This window comes from Stylophora pistillata, chromosome 6, assembly GCF_964205215.1.
Source record: "Stylophora pistillata chromosome 6, jaStyPist1.2, whole genome shotgun sequence".
Taxonomy (NCBI): domain Eukaryota; kingdom Metazoa; phylum Cnidaria; class Anthozoa; order Scleractinia; family Pocilloporidae; genus Stylophora; species Stylophora pistillata.
The window spans coordinates 8,823,228-8,843,937 of record NC_142524.1 but is presented as its reverse complement, the minus strand read 5'-3'; the positions used below and the strand labels follow the sequence as shown (position 1 = coordinate 8,843,937).

At 37.6% G+C, this 20,710-nt stretch overlaps 2 protein-coding genes and 1 pseudogene across 3 annotated transcripts; 2 read left to right on the top strand and 1 right to left on the bottom strand.

Moving 5' to 3' along the window:
* Nucleotides 1–1,572: 1,572 nt before the first annotated feature.
* LOC111328011 (ras-related protein ORAB-1) lies at nt 1,573–5,585 on the top strand. Its single transcript, XM_022932349.2, has 7 exons — nt 1,573–1,759; nt 1,890–1,962; nt 2,109–2,156; nt 2,289–2,336; nt 2,535–2,630; nt 3,870–4,001; nt 4,717–5,585. Exons 1-7 carry the CDS (start codon nt 1,737–1,739, stop codon nt 4,909–4,911), a joined length of 615 nt encoding a protein of 204 aa, XP_022788084.1. The 5' UTR covers nt 1,573–1,736; the 3' UTR covers nt 4,912–5,585.
* A 2,146-nt stretch (nt 5,586–7,731) lies between these two features.
* Nucleotides 7,732–20,706, bottom strand: LOC111328009 (protein MEMO1). Its single transcript, XM_022932348.2, has 9 exons — nt 20,537–20,706; nt 20,327–20,408; nt 20,158–20,226; nt 13,152–13,264; nt 12,882–12,993; nt 12,033–12,175; nt 11,045–11,121; nt 10,537–10,641; nt 7,732–8,021 (listed from the first exon to the last, which is right to left on the bottom strand). The coding sequence occupies exons 1-9, from the start codon at nt 20,583–20,585 to the stop codon at nt 7,875–7,877; spliced, it is 897 nt and encodes a 298-aa protein (XP_022788083.1). The 5' UTR covers nt 20,586–20,706; the 3' UTR covers nt 7,732–7,874.
* Nucleotides 14,773–17,879, top strand: LOC148728114 (uncharacterized; annotated as a pseudogene). Its single transcript, XR_015988567.1, has 2 exons — nt 14,773–14,923; nt 16,609–17,879. The product of XR_015988567.1 is annotated as an uncharacterized LOC148728114 (transcript).
* Nucleotides 20,707–20,710: the final 4 nt, after the last annotated feature.

The window sequence follows — 20,710 nt, the reverse complement described above, 5'->3', positions numbered from 1 at the left end:
GAAATGTTTATCAATCCCTCTGGCATTAAAGAAAACGAGAGAGCACAGCTCGAATGCTCATAATCACAGAGCAAAATCATCATCTTAACTTTCAGAATTTTAATCAACTTTTGACCGAGTTTCGTTGAATAAAGTAAAAGCCAATTGAAGATTGCACATTCAAATTGAATTTACTTACTGAACTCTGTTAAAGAATAATTAATTGCCTCGCCCCCAGTGACTCAGAGAAGCGGTCAAAAAACTGAAGAAAATACATAAGCCATAGAAAGCATTTTGTAACGCTTTAACGGCGTTGTAATCCACGTGACATGATTTTAGAGGCTATTAAAGTTTTCTTCTAGCATTCCAAGCGGAATATGACGAAGTCAGCCGACAAACAATGACAATACTGAAGATTTATATTATATTTCCGCGGGGAAAAGAGGCACGAAAGAACGATGTGGGGTTTTCTTGCTTTATGAGTTATCTGTGATGTATGATGTATCTCAGGTCCCCTACAGTAAAGAATTATTTTGTCAGGCCCTTCTTCTGTCGCGTGATGCAAACCGTGGATCGTGGTATGACATAACATTTAACGATACGTTTCAATACGTACTTTATTACATCGCGCACAGCGCCCGTGGGCAAGATGAAGTGAATCCTCTGTTCTGATTGGCTACCCGAGCGGGCAAGATAGTCCCACCTTCCCCGCTCGGAATTGCCCCCATTGATCCCGCGCATGAAAAAAATTGAATTAGAACTACGTTCGTAATTCTTGGACAGTTTCAGCGATGGAAACGCAAAAAGCGGGAGAAGATAGTCGAAGTAATAAAAACAGAAACGACTCTCGCTACAAATACAGTTGGCTTTCTTGCTGGCTCTCGAAGTGAACAAGTCATTCCATATTCATATTACAGCGAAATCTTTTTGCGATACGATAAATCCTTTATTAACCAAGCTTGTTCCATCAAGATGGCTGGATATTAGCCTCGTTCTTTTTTCGCTTTTTCATGGACATCGACTTCGTCTCGGTCCATAAAAATGCAAAAAAGGACTCGGCCAATATCCAGCCATCTTGACCTCACGCTTGGTTAATAATAACCCATATCAATAGAATTATAACCTTTATCCTTAGTGCCTAAGAAATAAACCCATCTTACAAGACTTTCCTTGCGGCAAATTGAGTTCAGTATTTCCAGTCTTAGAGGGGAAGTGGATTCAAATGTTCATAGCTGCCGTCTCACGGAAGGACGCCTTTCAGGGACAAAGAGGGAGCAAATTTTGTACGCATGATTCTGAGGGGCATAAATAAGCAACAGGTCAATGAACTTCAAGAATTATGTCGGAAGAATTCTTCAGGCAGGAAATGACAAAATATTTTTTCTGTTCCATTATTGAGACAGCATTTCGTGAGAAGTATCGTTTTTTATAACTGAACCGAAAGTTACGCAAGACACAAAAAATTTCCGCGCAAGAGTCGTCAGATAAGCCGACTTGTTCCGAGCAAGATACGAGAATTTTACGAGTGAACTTGCCACGTCGTCTTAGAGCCACATGACGTCATGGTGTAGGGCAATTCGTTCATCCCCCTCTAAGGATTATTGTTAGCACCACGCCAAGCTGAGCTTAGTGGCTCGCTTCCTCTTTCACTAAAAAAGCAAGTTATTTGCCGGTATTTGTACATCATTTCATTTAAATTTTAGCTTGACACGAAGCTAAATCAACGACCAAATCAACTGGGACCGAGACAGCCTAACATGTCCACTATGAATCCCGAATAGTAGGTGTAGATTGTGCTATATCTTCGCAGTTTCTCTCTGGCAGGGTTTTGAGTTTAACCAGGGATGATTCTACGTGTCATTTGGAATTTTTCTCTTACGGAACGTATTTCTGCTCTATTTTATCCACAGTGATTACTTGTTCAAGCTTCTTCTCATCGGAGACTCTGGTGTCGGAAAATCATGCTTGTTGCTTCGGTTCGCGGTTGGTATTCCCATTTTCATGTTCTTTTTACGAGACATAATTGCCTAATATGTTGGATTTGGATCGTCATAGGAGTCTCGCCGGCTACCGGTGTTGCTTTTTAGCCGAATTTATTTTAACCTACCTTATTTTACTCGTCTCAACAGGATGACACATATACGGAAAGCTACATCAGTACAATTGGGGTCGACTTCGTAAGTTTTATGACCTAATCTTCAGCTGTTATTTTATCGATTAGCTACAGTTAGCCTGCGCGGGTCGGTAGCTGAAGATGGATACGTAATGATTCATTTTGCTTTCAATGTTTTCTTTTTGCCCACATTTAGAAAATACGAACCATAGAATTGGATGGCAAGACGATAAAGCTGCAAATTGTAAGTACAGACTAGATTTCACGAACCCTGCAATATATTTGAATTTCAAACAAATACCAATTTTGAGCCCATCGATTGGCGAAAGAATCATGAAAGTGTGGCCATTACGTCGTTTGAAAACGCACTGTACTTTGATCAAGTGTCAATGGCGATATTTTAATACAACTAAATCGAATGTGATTGAATTTACTTTTCCAGTGGGATACGGCCGGCCAAGAGAGATTCCGAACCATCACATCTAGCTACTACCGCGGAGCTCATGGAATTATAGTCGTTTATGATGTTACAGACCAGGTAATTTAGGGAAAGTATGGCTCATAATGACTTTCTAAAGTTTAACAATGTACACTTGACTTATTGTTTCTTGTCTGCAAGTTATAACGCATTGTTCTGAGGCATTGAACTTTGGTTTGTAAAGGATGTGCAGCCGCAAATACCACACGTTTGCGAAAAAATTATCGCAAAATGTCCTTGGCGTTTACACTTGCTGAGTCATTTCATCAAAATGTCAAGGTTGTGCAACATACTTGTGAACTGAAGTATAGTATGATAGTTGGATTTAAAAGGGCAATTGCCTACTTAGTTCACCAAGTCCTTTTTATTAGCAATACACAAAGCTCCCGACTCTCGGCTGTTTGAAGTCAACGAAAGTTATTTCGAAAATGTGAATATCTTTGGGGATCCTGATGAATATTACAATTAGCTTTGTCAGTAGCTTTTAACTTAATTTCTTTTGGGATAGACCACTTTTTTTGCAAACATTTCAAGTTTATGTCAACTTACTCATCTGTCAATAGATTTGTCAACATTTGTGCGATAATTTTGGTTGGAAAAGAGCAACCATTTGATTTTGGGTGGGAATTGATTATTTTTTTTGGGTATTATCTTGGTGGATTGGTATAGTTGATGTAAATAACTATGGTAACATCTTAGTTATGAAAAATCAATGATTTGAAAATTCATTCACAAGTTAAAGTTTTTACAGACTAAAACTTGAGAAAATGTACAACAATCACTACTGTATGTATCCCTTTGACTGCATAAAACATTAGCTTTTATTTTTCAATGGTGGTTAATTTATAGTATCAACTAAATTGGTAAAAACAAATTGTCTCTGGACCATTAGGTGTTTGAAAGAGTATTCAGGTCCCACACTTGTCTCAAATGTTCATTAAGAGAGGAAACGAAGAAATGTATGGGAAAGTTTAAAATAAAACTGAAAAAGCTGGCACAGTAAGGCCTATCACTTTTGAGAGAATGATATGTTACCTTTGTTAAAGCAACAGAAGCTTGCTCTTGATAAATTTTTGTGGGGTAAAAGAGTCTTAATACCTGCTCTGCTGTTTCTGATGTGTTTGCCTACCCATCAAAACTGACTGTTGAACTTTGATAAGGTCATATGGTCTATACTAGCATGAGAAAATTGAGTCTGTAAAAGTTCATGTTCCAATTACCATTCAAGGCTATTGTGTAGTGTGACTGGTTTTTGTGTTTACATTCTAATGTTTGTTATTTTGTCTTGTCAAATTGCAGGAGTCCTTTAACAATGTCAAGCAGTGGCTACAAGAAATTGACCGATATGCCTGTGAAAATGTAAATAAACTGCTCGTTGGGAACAAATGTGATCTCACAACAAAGAAAGTAGTGGACTACACAACTGCAAAGGTACTGTTATAGCACTGAAAACTTTAACTAAAGGCTAAATAGACTACACAACTGCAAAGGTACCATTATAGCACTGAAAACTTTAACTAAAGGCTCAATAGAAGTTTCCCCTCAAGCCAATCTGGAATGCTGCTTCCTATGCATCTTATCGCTCTTTCAAGTTTTTCTATATCGTCCAGACCTGTGGCTCTCAGTGGATTGTCAATTTAGAGGACTGTGGGTCTACCTCTGTTTGTTGCTTACCTGGTTATCTGCACTAAAATGTTTGCTTGAACAGCAATACAAAATTTGCAGTAGTTAGAGTTGTTTAGATCGCAGATTCCCTTATTACTCTTGATGAGCATTGTATTTTGTATAGAAATTTTCAAGAGTCTAGGACTGTTGATCTGCAGTATTTTGGCTTGTTTTTGCTTAAAAAAAGTCTTGCTTGGATCAGAGGAGTCTTGTTAAAACTGTCATAAATGTGTAGAGATCAAAGGAGAGGTTATTTCAGGAAAGACCCTCTTGATGAACCATTTGAACATAGCACAAGTCACTGTTAGTTTCAGTGTCTGGCTTTGAGAAGGGAAGTGTTAATGTTTTTGACACATTTTAGACATCTTCATGATGTTTTTTTTTTTTTTTTTATGAAAATGAGCTTTATTATGCACCCTATAAGATGGTGTAGACAGTGGGTTGTTGATGTAAATTGTGTCTGTTCTTTTTTTCTGTTAAGGAATATGCAGACTCTCTTGGAATTCCTTTCTTGGAAACAAGTGCAAAGAATGCAACAAATGTTGAGCAAGCCTTTATGACAATGGCAGCAGAAATAAAGAATCGAATGGGCCCAGCACCAGCTCAACCTGGAACTAGTAATGTCAAAATCAATTCTAGTACACCAGTCAAGTCTGGCGGTGGAGGATGTTGTTAGTAAATAGTCAACAAAACAAACAACAAACATTGGACTGCAAACCACTTGGTTTGAGTTACTTAATACTCAGAAAATAATGATAAGAACTTCTCCCATTTTATACATCTTTTCAACTTTCAAATTTCGCAGACTTTTCTTCATGGGAAAGGGTCTAAAAGTGGGAGTGCCAATGATTAAGACGTTGATAGTCACTGCAATCTTACATCATGACAATATGGTGCAGCATATATTAGATGCAAAATCTCAGAATATCTTTTTTTCCTTTCTATTATTGCTTCAATGAAATAATCCATTTTTTGGTTTTTTTAAATTCTGATGTAGTCTTTGGATTTACTAGAGAGCAAACTGGTACCAAAGCATTGTATGTTCATTGATAACACTGGTTAGGTGTGTACAATAGAATTTGCTGTATCACAAATTAAAAATAAAGTATTGTTGAATTTATAGTGTTGATTCAGATCACACTTGGTTAAGAAGACATTGACAAAATATAATTCAACTTTATTTATATAGATATGTTGAATTTCAAAAGCATGCATCATGATCATTAACAGTCTGTGGTAAGAGTTTTGGTAGTTTCTTTTTTTGCGTGTGTACTGAAGAATTGTTTCTGTAAGGGAAGGAGGCATAGTTTTATAAGGAGTTTGGTACTATTAAAAAGAAATTAATTCAAAGACTTTTGTAATTTGTAGAACATGCTATCTTATGCAAAGTTCCTACATACCCAAAGCAGAATTTCATCCTTGTTAGCTAGTTATGCGTTTTACAATCATTTATGTTACTACAACCACAAGTTTAGTTGAGATAAAAGATATACATATAGTATCAATTTGGATTTTGGGTTGCACCAGTGATAAAAGATGATTAATTTGAAATCAATTTTGTTTAAATTGTGTAGGCTCATGTTGAAACCAGCCAGTAAAACAGTCAACAAAGTGATGCTTAACTCAATGTTATTATGTTAGCAAAGATTCTAACATAATGTAGTGTACTAGAAAACTTTTGGTCTGATCAGTGTATCCTCTTTCTAAAGTCCTGTTATACTTTCATTACTGAATTCCTTAGAGATGTGAGGTTTGGTGACCTCAGAAATTATTTGGACTAAATGACAGCTAAAGAACCAGAAATTGTACATCTGATAATTAAGTTACAAACCCTCTGAAATAATGGTGGTGGAATGGGATAATTCAACTTTACAAATCTCTTAACATCAGCAAGTTCATGAATCTTCCTGCCAAAAATTACTTTTAACTCCTTGCATATCTCTCCCAGAATTACTTTTCTGGCTAGGATTCATCTTGAAAGTGTGCCAAGTGAAAGTTTCAGTACCCACATGTAATTACTAAAAAGCATAAGTTTAGTGTTGTTTTGTTGTAATTAGAGAGATCTGTTCAATAAAAATGTGAGTAGGAAAAACCTACCAAACTTTGGCAGGTGTGGGGAACGTCTGCCACACACGAAGAATGAACAGTATTTGTCAAAATTGAATATCAATCAAGGGATTGTTTCCAAAAGGTTGCAAACTTACTCATGCATGATACACATCAAATAACACTGAAGCTCTGAAGCTCTTTATTTCTATGTGCATAAATACCCAAACCAATTCTCTTTCAGCAAAATTTAGGTTGATTTTCAGCCATTATTGTGCACTGCCTAATTCCTTTCCTTCTTTTAACTGGGGTGAATTGCATGGGGCAAGCTTCTTACTTGAATGATTAGAATGTTCATCTTCAAAAATATTGTATTATCTCTTCAATCTAAGCTAATGGTTAGATAATTTGGGTTAATCAACTGATTTGATCATGCAAATTAGCCACTTAAATCTGACATTTTGAACATTAGCCTTTTCTCAGAGCTAGATTTACTGGGAATTGTTGGCCCTTTCAAAATCATGCTTTAGGAACCAAATTCTAACCACTAAATAATCAATTGCGAGATCCAATGAGAAGCTGCCTTGACAACAAAGAACTGAGCAGTATTCTGGAAACGAAGGACGACATGTACCCAAAAATGACTGAAAATCAAGCACAGCAAAGTTGCAAAAATACCAAGACTTCCAAGAAGTAAATAGTGCAAAAATTTCTATGATGAAACCCAAGAAAATAACTTTTTTCCCAATAGTTCTTCCAATTTTTTAATTAACTTTTTCAACCACTTTATCCACATTTAATCAAAGCAGGGGAGCATAGTAAGTTATAAACAAGGAGTTGGACAAAATTCTGAGCAGGCAGAAAGCAAATAATTTTGCTTACTTGAAGGAACTACATAATATTATGAAAACAGAAAATGAAGCAAATGCTGTTTCTTCACAAAGTCTCAATCATGTCCAGGAATTGGAATATTTGATATTTTGGCACCAACAAGTGATACTACAATTATAAGTTGGGTGAGGCACAGAAGAAGTTTGGTGACCAGGTTTTGACCGTACAATATGGGTGTTCTCAAAAGCCCTTTGTCGTCAACCATTTAACTTGAAAGACCGCCAAAAAAGTCAAATGACATGCTGCTAGAGGAAACTGAGCCAGTCTCTTATGTTAAACAACAAGATTTTAATGTCAAAACATTGTCACCAAACCTCTGTGGTGCCTCACACAACTAAAAATTAAAGTAAAACCCTGAAAACACTGGATTCTTCATGGGAAGCAAAAAATGAAGCATGAGTTGAGGACGATGTTACTTGTTCATTCATCAACTCCTTGGCTCTTAACAGAAGGACAATGATATCAAAGAACTGCAGGCCTAAATAAGAGCTGGGTAAGTTTGATGCTAAGACAAACACAAAGTTGCAGTTTAACAGAGAAAGGGCTCTCATGAGAATACCAAATGATGCCATAATATCTTCCTCCTGAACAATAATATCACTGACTGTTCTACACAAGAGACTGCTACAAAGGAAAAAGGTTTCTGGAATAAGGAGAAAAAATAAAAGGCATATTTTACGAAGAAATTAGATTTGTCTAATGTCACTGTGCTTTTTGATGCAGCACACCAGCAGCATAGCTGACAGAACTCTCATCCATGTGATAACATGCATTGGACTGGGAGTAGTGAATGAATTCCAATGCCCATGGATGGGTTACGCCATTCATCTGTCGCATGACCTCCACTGCCTGTAATCAGTAACAGGAAAAGTTCAACTAATTACCTCTCTAACACTGGTTTCGATGTAATTTTACACAATCCAGAGGGATTTTACCATTATAATTTGAATATATCAACAAAGTTGAAATGGTAAATTGGCCACCGTTATGATTATAAAAGCTGACGTTTCGAGTGTTAGCCCTTCGTTGGAGCTCTGACGAAGGGCTAACGCTCGAAACGTCAGCTTTTATAATCATAACAGTGGCCAATTTACCTTTTCAACTTTGTTGATATATTCAAATTATTTCATTACCCCCACCGATGCAGCCCCAAACAGTTTCTTTAGAAACTATCAGCCTTTATTCATTTGGATTTTACCACAATTGTTTAGTGGTTAATGCTGGGTTTTCTAAACTTACAGAATAGCAGAGATTCCTAAGGGTTGGTTCGGAAGACATTATGGGTAGACCTGAGGGGTGGGGGAGAGAGGGAGGGGAGGGGGTAGAGAGGGAGGGAGGGTGGGAGCTATGTAGTATTCTACAGAAGCTCGGCAAGTTGGCATTTTTGCCAGCTACTCATTTCTGAAGTACCAACTACTTTCATGAGACAAAGGAGTTAAGGAGGAGTTAATCTGTGTATGTATTGTAATAATAATAATAATAATAATAATAATAATAATAGTACAGTATTTATATAGCGCTATTTCTATCGCTATCCAATAGCGCTGTACAAGAATTTTATAAATCGGACCGATAAGATTAAAAAACCGTAAAAATCTCTAAAACATGAGTAAATGAAACTAGCTAATAAGGTAGTCTGTAATAATGAGAGTAAAAAACTTGAAACTTATATTGAAATTAACTAATTTCCTAGCCAATTAACTAGCTCACTAACTAATCAACTAATTTACTAGCTAACTATCTAGCGGCCTAACTTACTACTTACATAATTAAATAGCTCAGTAAGGAGTAGTCTGATTGTAAAATTTGTTAAAAAGGTATGTCTTTATACAGGTCTTAAAATGTGATAGCGAGCCGCTCACTCTTATGTTGTTTGGAAGAGAGGAGGTATTTAAGTGCCTTCAATCACAAACAATAATTAAAACATCTGTTTCACTGACAGTTCGACGCTTAAAACGTTGAGAGGCCTTGCGAAAATCCGCTATTCGTTCGTATTTTTCCCGGTGTGATATTGTGGTATATCTTACGCGTTCTGTTTAATAATAATAAATAATATTTATGTATGTATTTACGATATTTAGACAAGCCAGCCCAGTTCAGCTTGAAGCTCAGGTTTAAATGGGGGCCTGTACATCCCACCATTCCACCCCAGGGGAGGACATCCATCACACAGTAATCTCATGTGTGGGAAATAACGTCTCCTACCCCCAACCCTACAGGGGACGGGACCTCCATTTATTCGTCCCTATCCGAGAAGACTAGAATATCTAACCATTTCTTGATGTTATGGAAAAGTAGCAAATTCTTCTCAATTATTCTAAGACCTTGAGTGTTGGTCCGGCTGGGGCTCGAACTCTCGACCTCCCACTCAACAGTCCAGCACACTACCCACTGGGCTAACTAAGCGGCAGAAATAAAATTTTACCTTTTCCAACAAGTGTTTGTTTTTTTATAGCTTTCTACCGAAAAATCTTGGTAGGAAACTGGCTATGTGACACCTACCACCCTTCCACTTGATGAAATAAGCACAACTTTGAATCAGTCATGCTTTTAATCCCGAGGTCTCAAGGGTCTAATACACCTGGGATTTCAATTACAGCTCGCTGGCATGCATTACAGATCTGTGGCATGCGTGAGAAGATGCCTCGCGGATGCGTTTGCAGAGGTGCCTCACATGTAGGGGAGCTCCTTCGCACGCATGTCACTCCAGCGTCAGACATTTCCCAGAGTCGTGCTTTTAATCCCGAGGTCCCGAGGGTCTAATGAATCTGGGAATCGAGTTACAGCTCGCTGTATAAGAAAAACCCTGGAATGCTTCAGGATTACAAAGTGATGTTATTGTAAGAGCCTTCCACTGAAAAACAAGCCAGTTTCTCTGGAATTTCTATTTTTAAAGATCTACGGTGATTCATCCAGTGCAGCCTTAAGAAGATTTCCATAAAGACACACAACTTTTAGACTTTGATCATCAGCCACTGTTTGAGAAATGAACTTATGCCACTCCCAAAAGGACAAGAAACTAAACTTAAGAAGCTGAAATGATGAAAGAAATATTAGTTTCCATAATTTTCCAACCGACAGAAATTGCCTCTTTTGACTTGATCTTGAAAATTTATATTAAACAGCTTGAATCTAAATGCTTTGAACAGTTGAGCCTCTATTAACCCCATGATATAGCATCAAAATTGTTTGTCTTTCCATCTATGTTTAACACTTCCTAAAACATTCAACAACTTTGGGAAGTGGAACAAATTCAATTCCAATGGGAATTTCGCAGTGTTTTGTAGAAAAAAGTTATTACTGACCTCAAATGTGACTAATTTAAATTCACAAAAAAAAATATGGGTTCTGCTGTAATACTTACATTGAGTAGGACACTTATTGGATGTCTACCGCATATTGTGTTCCTAGAATTCTTCAGATATTCCACAAAACAGGCAGGGTCAAGCTTTTCTATGGCATCCATACCCTAAGAATTGGATAAAAGAATATTGTATAGCAAGTATTTTTTTTCAAAGAAAACATGCTTCTGTTGCTATTCTATTTTAAACTTATGTCTATAAGTTTCAACAAGAGCAGAATCCTTACAGGTCAACAGTTTCTTAACAAGCTCCCCCCCTCGATTAAGAGCCTGACTTCCAGCCAAAACTTGAAATAAGTACCTGCAGTGAGTGCATATTCAAGGAAATAGGTATAATTATCATAATTTGAAACAGGTGTCACATACAAACCATGCAGAGTGGCCTAGCTTGTCAACAAACTTACTGCAGTTCAGTAGAAAGGACATCTAAGTATGATAATGACACAGATAAACGATAACTCCATAATAAAAGTTGCAAAACTGTGATCGCTTCTTTTAAGTCATAAATTACCTTTCTATCTAGAGCTTCTATAGATTTATAAATGGGACCACAACTTTTGTCATAAACTGTGTAATTAAATCGAGATCCTAGAAGACAAAAGCAATAAAAAGTCATGTACACTATACATGGCAAAGGCTATCCAACAGACAGTTGCCATCACTGTCCTGAAAGATCACCCTTACCAGACAAGTTTAAGTCCTTCAGGCAAACTTGGAAAGGTAAAAATCCCAGTTTTATCTTGTTTCTTTATGCACACAACTCACAGATAGACTGTGCAAGCTTGTTACAGCTTGCTCAACCAGAGTTGGATATTATTCATGTTTTATATTACTAGCCACTTCAACTACAAAGAATCCTCTAAGACGTTATAAACTTAACATCTTAGAGGATGTTAAGTTTATAACATCCTCTAAGATGTTAAGATTAACATCCTCTAAGATGTTGATTATAACTTTCAATTTATTAAAAACTGGATCACTGGATAATGCAATTCAAGACTTTTTATTGGCTTAGCCATTATGGTATATGAGCCAATATACCATAATCTACAAGTATGGTAAGCGTCCGCATCAGCTTAAAATCAAAAGGGAGCTAAAAAATCTGGTTTCTTCTTACAAAATAATAATTTCTTGGGGGCGTTTTTAATAAAACAATTATTTCATTTGCGCTTGTTGGATATGAGATAATTATAGCCAACTCGGCGCTATGCGCCTCGTTGGCTATCTATCATCTCATATCCAACACGTGCTTGTGGAATAATTGTTAAATATGAAATGCATAATTCTTCTTGATGTTGAGGATAGTATCAAGAGACTTTTATTAATTAAAAAGAAGAAAATTTAGTCAGCACATTTTGTGCATGTTTTCTTTTTCCTTATTCATCATTTACCAAGCTTTTTTTAAGAATAATCTCATAAATGCATTGGAGTAAGCAAGGCTTTATGTAGAACACTTATCACTTGTTTAGCAGTTGAAAAATTGGATTCAATGTACTAACCCCAATGACAGAAGTCTGAAGAGATGATAAACAAATTTTCTGGTCTGACCAGATACTTGCTAAGAAGCTTGCCATATGTAACTTCGCTCTTTGTTGATAATGAACCAACCACAATTGGAACAATCTTAAACTGGTCCCTTTTACTGTCAGCAAAAGAACAATAATCTTAAAACCATTTTGACCACTCAAGGTGTTGGAACAAGTAATTTTTCCTCATCATTCCCATATATTATAAAAATTTTCAATTCACTGTCAAAAGTAATCCCCTGATTACTTTGACTTCAGAAGAGACAGGTTTATTGAGAGCAAGCTTCCAGAACTAATGATGTCTGTGGACAAATATCCAAGTATATTTTTGTGCCAAATGGAGGTTATTATTATTATTGAAAGATGTAATCAGCTGTTGGGTGTCGTGTTGATATCAAATCAAATTCACGAAATAAAAATATTACATAGCAACTACTGGGGGAAAGGGAAGATTACAACTCTGATATTAGGCCTTAGCAATTCTTTGAACAAAAGAAGTGATTCTTCGAAAGTAAAAAATCTGCTTGAAGTTCACAGTGATAATGTAAATATTTAGAAGATTGACCTGAAAGTTAGGTTTTAATCAAAGTAAAACTCTAGCCTAATTCACAAAAACAAGATAGCTGCCATGACTGTCAGACTGCTGACAACACAAAGGCCCATAAGCCACAGTTAACCCAGAGTAACAGCATAATAAGATATAATTATGATATTAAAGCCATAAGCCACAGGTAACCTATAGTAACAGTATAATAACAGGATATAATTATGATATCAAATCTTTATAATGTTCAAGTCAGTTATTTATAATTTTACACACACCTCTCCATAACTTTAGCAATATAGGGCAAATGAAGCTCTATGCTGTGCTCTTTTTCATCGTCAGCTTGACTGAGCTTCTCAAACTCTCCTGTTGCAAACAGTTCACTATTTACTGAAAAAAAATTGAAAATGTTTGTATTCACTCAGTTCCCTTGGAAACCTTGATTTTTTGCTTAGTTGTCTATAATTGAAGACACACAAATTAATCAAACTGGTACATTGACAAAAACAGTTGCTCCAAATTAATATTTCAAAGAAAACTGCTCTTACCCTCGGTGTCAATTGAAAGATTGTACAATGGAGTTTCATACTTTGATAAACTTGTTATTGCACAGCCAGGCAGGTACATGTGATGAGATGGACCCAAGATAAAGATCCGCTTTCTACAAAAACACAAAGAAAACAATTGAAAGGGTGAAGGCCTCAAAAAGGTTAATTTTCAGAGGTCTGTATATCACTGGCTTTGACCTTGTACACCCTAGCATCGATATTCAACTTCACCATACTGTTCCCTAAATATATTCTTTGGTACTGACTGCTATTTTAACAACCGAAGCATCTTTTACTTTTTCTCCTTGATTGAGTGAGTATTAAACCTAACAATGTCATTTGAATCCCAACTGCAAAACCATTACCAGCCAAGTTGCCCATTTCAAAGAAAAGAGGCGTGGTCAACCACACAGCGTATCATTTCATATTGTACAAATAGTCCTTTCCCCTTTTTTTTTCTTTTTTTTTTTTATTCAGTCTTTATTTCTTCCTTAACAAATATGAAATTTCTGGCTTTAATTTTATAATTCTGTTTCGTCATTGGTCATTGGTCGCTACGGAGTCACGTGAGAAGGCGCACGAGCCTGGGAAGATCAGTTGTGTATGATCCTTTTGGGAAGGTCGGACGGTGTTTGCTCGACACTGAGAAAACTAGATGACTGCCAAAAATATGAGTGGAAGGGACCTCTTTCACCGGTAGAAGAAGAAAATTTACTCTCTGAAGAAAACGAGACAGCGAATTCTTCGCATCGGGGTAAGGACAAAGTGCTTGCTGAGGTATTGTCGGCCATGACCCAAATGAGTTCTACCATGTCGTCCATGGAAAACACAATGAAACGGTTAGCTGGCGCACCAGAAGACCATGCTACACCAACAAAAAAGAGGAGAACATCTCCTACAACTAATACCATGAGTGATAGTGGAGATTCAGACCCTGAGAAGTCAGATTCTGAGGAACTTAATTTCCCGCTCAATGGCGACCCGCCAAAACTGGGCAGCTCTGACGCATTGCTCAATGAAATTGCTAAAGACTTTGAGTCGGATGAGCAAACTGACCCAAAAGTAGCTCAGAAATTGGCGGATATTGTCAATAAGCGATGGGGTTCTAAGTTAGAGGAAGCCAAATTAAAAGAAAAATTGGCGAAATACAATCGACCCGATAATTGCGAGAAATTAACTGTGCCAAAGGTCAACCCTGAGATCTGGAATAAGCTGAAGCACGTGACCAGGAGCGCAGATTTACGCCTTGCCAACATGCAGAAAGTACTTGTCAAAGTCGGTAGTGCAATCGCGAAATCGACTGACACACTGTTGGCTATCCGTGCAGATCCTGAGAAGACTTCAGCGTCGGCTCTCACTGAGAAATTGGGGAAATTAATCACGCATAATGCTGATGCCTTGGCATTGTTAGGCCATGTAAACATTGACCTATCATACCGTCGACGCGACGCCATCAAACCAAACTTAAATAACGAATATTCCTCGTTGTGTGGCTCTCAAGTACCCATCACGGGTCTATTGTTTGGAGATGAGCTGCAATCTCAGCTTAACAATATCAAAGCAACTAACAAAATTGGCCATGCGACTACTGCAAAGCCATATCATCGCAACCATAGCGATGGCTGGAAAAGCAAATCTTCTCACTCAAATGGAAAGCCTTTTTTAGGGAAGAGGGGCCGGTCTTACCGGCCACACAACCACAATTCCTACAAACCACAGGCAACCGAGAAGAAATCCAGCCAGTGAAATGCTCTGATATCACAACAAACAAGGTAAATATGTTACAGTTCCTTGAGCACAAGGCGCACTGCTTTAAAGCAGGGGGGCTAGGAGAATATTATTATCAGTGGCAGGCCTTAACCTCAGACCCTGAGATATTGCAAATGATACTAGGCCAGCCAATCGAGTTTACCAGAACTCCATATCAAAGAGTAGTCCCCAAAGAGAAGAAAAGCCTTGATTTAGACAAACAACATGTCATTGATACTGAAATAGCTGAACTTCTTGCTAAGGGTGTTATTACCCCAAGTAGCCATGAAAAAGGGGAATATATCTCTCCTATTTTCACTAGGGCCAAAAAGGATGGTTCTTTCAGAGTGATTTTAAATCTCAAGCGTTTAAACATTCATGTACAATACCACCATTTTAAAATGGACTCACTTAATACTGTTTTACAAATGGTAAAACCTGGGTGCTTTATGGCATCCATAGATTTAAAGGATGCATATTATTCTGTGCCTATTTCCACTGCAGACCAAAAATACCTGAAGTTTCAGTGGCGTGGAAAACTGTATAAATATGTTTGCTTTCCAAATGGATTGGCATTTTGCCCCAGGAAGTTTACTAAATTATTAAAACCAGTATATTCACATTTGAGACAGCTGGGACACCTTTCAGCAAGTCATATCGATGACTCGTATCTCCAGGGTGATGACTATGATGACTGTGAAAGAAATGTTTTGGATACTCTCAGATTATTTGATTCTCTTGGGTTTACTGTCCACCCTGAAAAATCGTCCTTTGTTCCACAACATCGAATCACCTTCATGGAGTTTATCATTGACTCAATCACAATGAAAGTTTATCCAACCTCTGAGAAGACCGAAAAGATCATTCATACCTGTCAAGGGCTGTTGGAGTGTCCGCACCCTACAGTAAGAGAGGTGGCATCAACCCTTGGGTTCCTCATATCAAATTTTCCAGCAGCAAGTCTAGGGCCTTTACATTTTAGGTCACTGGACATGGACAAAACTGAGGCCTTGGGCCTAAACAAGGGCAACTTTGATGCATTTATGAAACTGTCTGAGTTGTCTCGCAGTGATTTGCAGTGGTGGATAAACTCAGCAAGGTCATTATACAACCCTATAAGCCCTCCTCAGCCAGAGGCCACTTTATACACAGATGCAAGTAAAGAGGGCTGGGGAGGAGTACTCAATAATGCAAAGATTGGGGGACCTTGGACTCCAGAAGAGGCTTCTAATCACATAAATTATCTTGAAATGCTTGCAGTGCTATTTTCTCTTAAGGCATTTCATAAAGAGTTATCAGGAAAGCATGTACTTGTGCGAATTGATAATATGACTCCTGTGTCAGATTTAGGTAAAATGGGCACAAGCCATTCCAGAAAGTGAAATGATTTAACCCGTACGCTCTGGGAGTGGTGCCTTGACAATAACATGTGGTTAACCACAAGTCATATCCCAGGGAAAGAGAATACACTAGCTGATGCAGAGTCCAGGAAATCTAGGAAAGAAACTGAATGGACTCTAGACAGAAAAATTTTTCACGCAGCTGTTAAGAAACTTCATGTTGAGCCTCAGATTGACCTATTTGCATCTAGGCTTAATTACCAGCTAAGATCATTTGTTGCCTACCAACCAGACCCTGAAGCAATGGCTATTAATGCCTTTTCAATTTCTTGGAAACCTTATGTTTTTTACGCCTTTCCTCCTTTTAGTATCATCCCAAAAGTGTTACAGAAAATACAAGCAGAGGAGACCACAGGACTGTTAGTTGTGCCGTGCTGGCCAACTCAGCCATGGTGGCCATTGGTGATGAGACTGTTGGTTCAGGAACCCCTTGTGCTCCCCAAGAAGAAACACACCTTATTTCTACCTCAACAGCCAGACTTGGTGCATCAACTATATCAGAAGCTCACACTTCTGATATGCCACTTGTCAGGAAATCACTTGAAGGCAGAGGGCTTTCGGAATCAGCTACCTCACTCATCCTACAGTCTTGGAGAAAGGGCACCAAACAACAATATAAACCATTCATCACTAAATGGGAACAATACTGTTGTCAAAGGAAGATTAATCCCTTTTCAGCAACTATAGAACATGGGATTAATTTCTTGGCAGAACTTTACCACACAGGGATTGGATACAGTGCCCTCAACACTGCATGGTGTGCTTTGTCTACTGTTTGTTTTACATCAGAGCATTACACTTTTGGACAGCATCCCCTAGTCTATCGTTTCTTACAAAGGAATTTTTGAGTGCAGACCCTCTCTCCCAAGGTACCAAGAAACTTGGGATGTCACGGTGGTATTAGACTATCTGGCTAAGCTTGGGCCACCTATGAAACTTAGTTTTAAGAACTTGACTTTGAAAGTGGTTATGTTGATGGCGTTGCTTTCGGGACAGCGTCGCCAGACTCTGCACACATTATCAATTGATTATATGCAAATAAGTTCTGAAAAGGCTGTGTTTTCCATTAACTCATTGTTAAAAACTTCCAGACCAGGTAAACATTTAGCTTGTATTGAGTTTCAGGCCTATGCACCAGATGTAAGTCTTTGTATTGTAAAGCATCTTCAGCAATATCTGAAGCACACAGATACTCTTCGAGGTAATGTAAAGCAGCTTCTTATTAGTTACTCTAAGCCTTATAAAGCTGTTTCCCCTGATACAATAAGCAGATGGATTAAGGCTACACTGGTTGATGCTGGAATTGACACTTCGAAGTACAGTGCACACAGCACTCGATTAGCATCTACATCTGCAGCAAAAGCAAACAGCATATCTATCGCCACAATTATGAAAAGTGCGGGGTGGTCCCAGGAGCCCACATTTACTAAGTTTTACATCAAACCAGTGGAACCTCGAGAGAATTTCGGAACTGAGCTCCTTAAAGCTGTATGTAGGGACACCTAAGATAGTGTCTTATATTTGTATGTTTTGATGGCTAAGAGAGAATGTTATTAAAGCAGGTTCATATTGCTATAAATCATTGTTATGTTTGAGTTCGCACTCACACTGCTTTAAAATCTCACGTGACTCCGTAGCGACCAATGACCAATGACGAAACAGAATACCTAAATTAAACGAGGCTTACCTGTAAGGTGAAGTTTGATTGGGATTCTGTGAGTCATTGGTCGGGAGCGAAGGAGTCATGTGCCCACCCATGTGTTATTAACCCGCCCATGACTGGGTGTAAGTGCTCACATCTGTTAAAGACTGATCTTCCCAGGCTCGTGCGCCTTCTCACATGACTCCTTCGCTCCCGACCAATGACTCACAGAATCCCAATCAAACTTCACCTTACAGGTAAGCCTCGTTTAATTTAGGTATTTCAGGCCACCAAATGACAACTTTAAAAAAAAACTAGCTTGGAGCCCTGCTAGCAACTGAAGAGCAGAGCCATTCTTAAGAGGAACCAGTTCCAGTTATGTACACCTTCTTTGCATTTAGAGGGAACATCCTCATGAGAGCTTCCACTCCTATATTAACCCGTTGCCACTCAAGATCTGAACATCAATTCTCCTCTCGAGCTGCCACACATTTCCTTTATAAATTTTTTATCAGAATTTAGAGTTACATCAAGATGACAACTTCTATCTGATATGTTTGAGTATTCTCATTATATCATTACATTTATTATATATATTACCTTACTCATTATTACACCTGCACATTATAAGAAGAATTTTCATGTTAACCAAGTTTGGGATTTAAAGGGTTAAAAGTATAAATTTGTTGAACACAAGCAGCTTTTTAGGCCCATGGATTCCCAAAAAGACATATTGTCACTATTCAGTGCTCTAAAACAGGGCCTTCTAATTAAGAATTTTTATCACCACACTGAAGCAACACTGACAAACACTCTCTCCAAAATTAAAGTGTATCCTTTGTTGTATTAAAAAAAACAAAACAAAAAAAAACAGTACATTGATGTAAAATACTTTTCATTTAAATTTTTACAGCCCTCTTTGATATCAAAATATCAATAGACTAGTTTCATTTGAGGTCCTAGAGAGTTATACCTGTTACTTAAAAATTACTGAATACAAATTGGCCATCTAATAACAGGGGGAACGACAGGCGGCAATAACCACAAACATAGAACATTTTGAATTGATATCAACATGCCTAAGACTTATTAAAATAACACACGATGAAAAGGTTTTCTTAACAGCTAATTACATATAACACAAGCAGTCCAAAAGGGAGTCTACTCTTCCATGGTTTACATTGAAAATTTCAACAAGACTTCTTTGTGTACATGGGAAATTGTATTTAGGGTAAAGTCTGTTTACGAGCCAATGGCCCATCAGGCCGGTACACTTAACTACGGTTTCTGTAGCATGAAGTGACTTGTAGTATTTCTACTCTCCCCTGGATGGGACGCTAGTCCATTGCAGGGTTACCCCCCTTAGCATTAAATTTGGAAAATTGTATATTTAATCTGATCAAATTGTATGTTGTAACATGGTGTGACTTACATATCTACAGTAAACTCTTACTTGATACTACTTAATTTTTTTCCTAAGCCAGTGGAGAGATATTAACAACAAAGACAAAGTTAAACAAGTTGGTAAATTATTGATGCTTAATAAAATTGTTACCTATAAATTTGAAATTATTTTCTTGATAACTGACCGGATGAAAAAGATACATTGCACCCTTTTCATGAACTGTACACTGCTTTAATTTTGTGGATTTGAATTTGGTGCAGTGAGATTTTCATATTGCAGCAGGCCCTTAAATCAATTTCATAATAGCAACACAGCTGTCAACTCCCTCTTCTGACTAACACTCAATTTCTCATAATAAATTAAAACAAGACATTTTCAAACTTGAAAGTCAAAAGCCTACAAAACAAATTAACTGTGTCATAGTACAGCGTGTATATTTAGCGATTGATCAACTTTCACATTCTCAAAGCTACCCATAAAAGCTTGTATGCAACTCAGTAAGGAGAACTTTATGTACATAATGAGACTGAGAAAAAAAAATTCATGGAGAAAAAAATATTCATGGACCAAAAATCTTACAACCTCGCTTAGCCTTTTAAATGAATGAACAACCTCAAGTATATGAATGTCTGTTGAGAACGGAAGTCTATTGAAGCTTATATTGTTGTTTCCTGCTGTACATAATTTAGGAGTAAACATGAATATTCATGCAAGTTTTGTTCACATAATTTTTTTCCCCTATAATGCACCGCCTTTAAAAAGCGCGAGACTATTTACAAGGCCACGGTCGACACAGCACCGTATACTTACATTTTACTTGGATCGATTTGTCTGTAGGCATGAGCTCCACAAGAACCACAGTATTGATAACCCGCATGTCTTCATGAAAGAAAAAAAAACATCACTTTTAATTCACAAAGGGTCGTTCTTCAATCAACTGTTTCAGAAGAACTTCGGAATGATCTCATTCTATACTTACGGTGCTATTATAGCTTTGGCTGGTCGACACGAAGGGTGTGCTTTAGATAACCATTCTTCTAACTTCTGATTAAGAGTTCGGGCTAGAAGTGTCGAGAGTGACAAGAAATGTAAGTAATTTTAAAACACCGGTATTTTCACCATAGAAAATATTAAAAGTTTGCTTTCAGATCAGACAGAAAACATTTTTGTCTACGCGCTTTTACGGTACCATTGTCAGAATACCAGGTTCCTGCGTGACTTGCTCGGCGCATAGACATAGTACTTGGTCGCTGATTAAAAAAATTGCGTTAATATCGGTTATACAAAAAAATTTAGCCGACAAAAGCAAATTGGAGATGTTTTTCAACACAGAGGGACACGCGTTGGTGAGGGACTGGGAAGT

What these genes read in the sequence shown, in the direction of transcription:
- LOC111328011 (XM_022932349.2), top strand. Translation starts at nt 1,737, where the DNA reads ATGTCCACTATGAATCCCGAATA. An exon ending in GTACAATTGGGGTCGACTTC is followed by an intron (nt 2,157 to 2,288) that starts GTAAGTTTTATG and finishes GCCCACATTTAG; the next exon opens with AAAATACGAACCATAGAATT. An exon ending in AGACGATAAAGCTGCAAATT is followed by an intron (nt 2,337 to 2,534) that starts GTAAGTACAGAC and finishes TTACTTTTCCAG; the next exon opens with TGGGATACGGCCGGCCAAGA.
- LOC111328009 (XM_022932348.2), bottom strand. Translation starts at nt 20,585, where the DNA reads ATGTCTATGCGCCGAGCAAGTCACGCAGGAACCTGGTATTCTGACAAT. An exon ending in AACCTGGTATTCTGACAATG is followed by an intron (nt 20,409 to 20,536) that starts GTACCGTAAAAG and finishes CGACACTTCTAG; the next exon opens with CCCGAACTCTTAATCAGAAG. An exon ending in CAAATCGATCCAAGTAAAAT is followed by an intron (nt 13,265 to 20,157) that starts GTAAGTATACGG and finishes GTGTTTTTGTAG; the next exon opens with AAAGCGGATCTTTATCTTGG.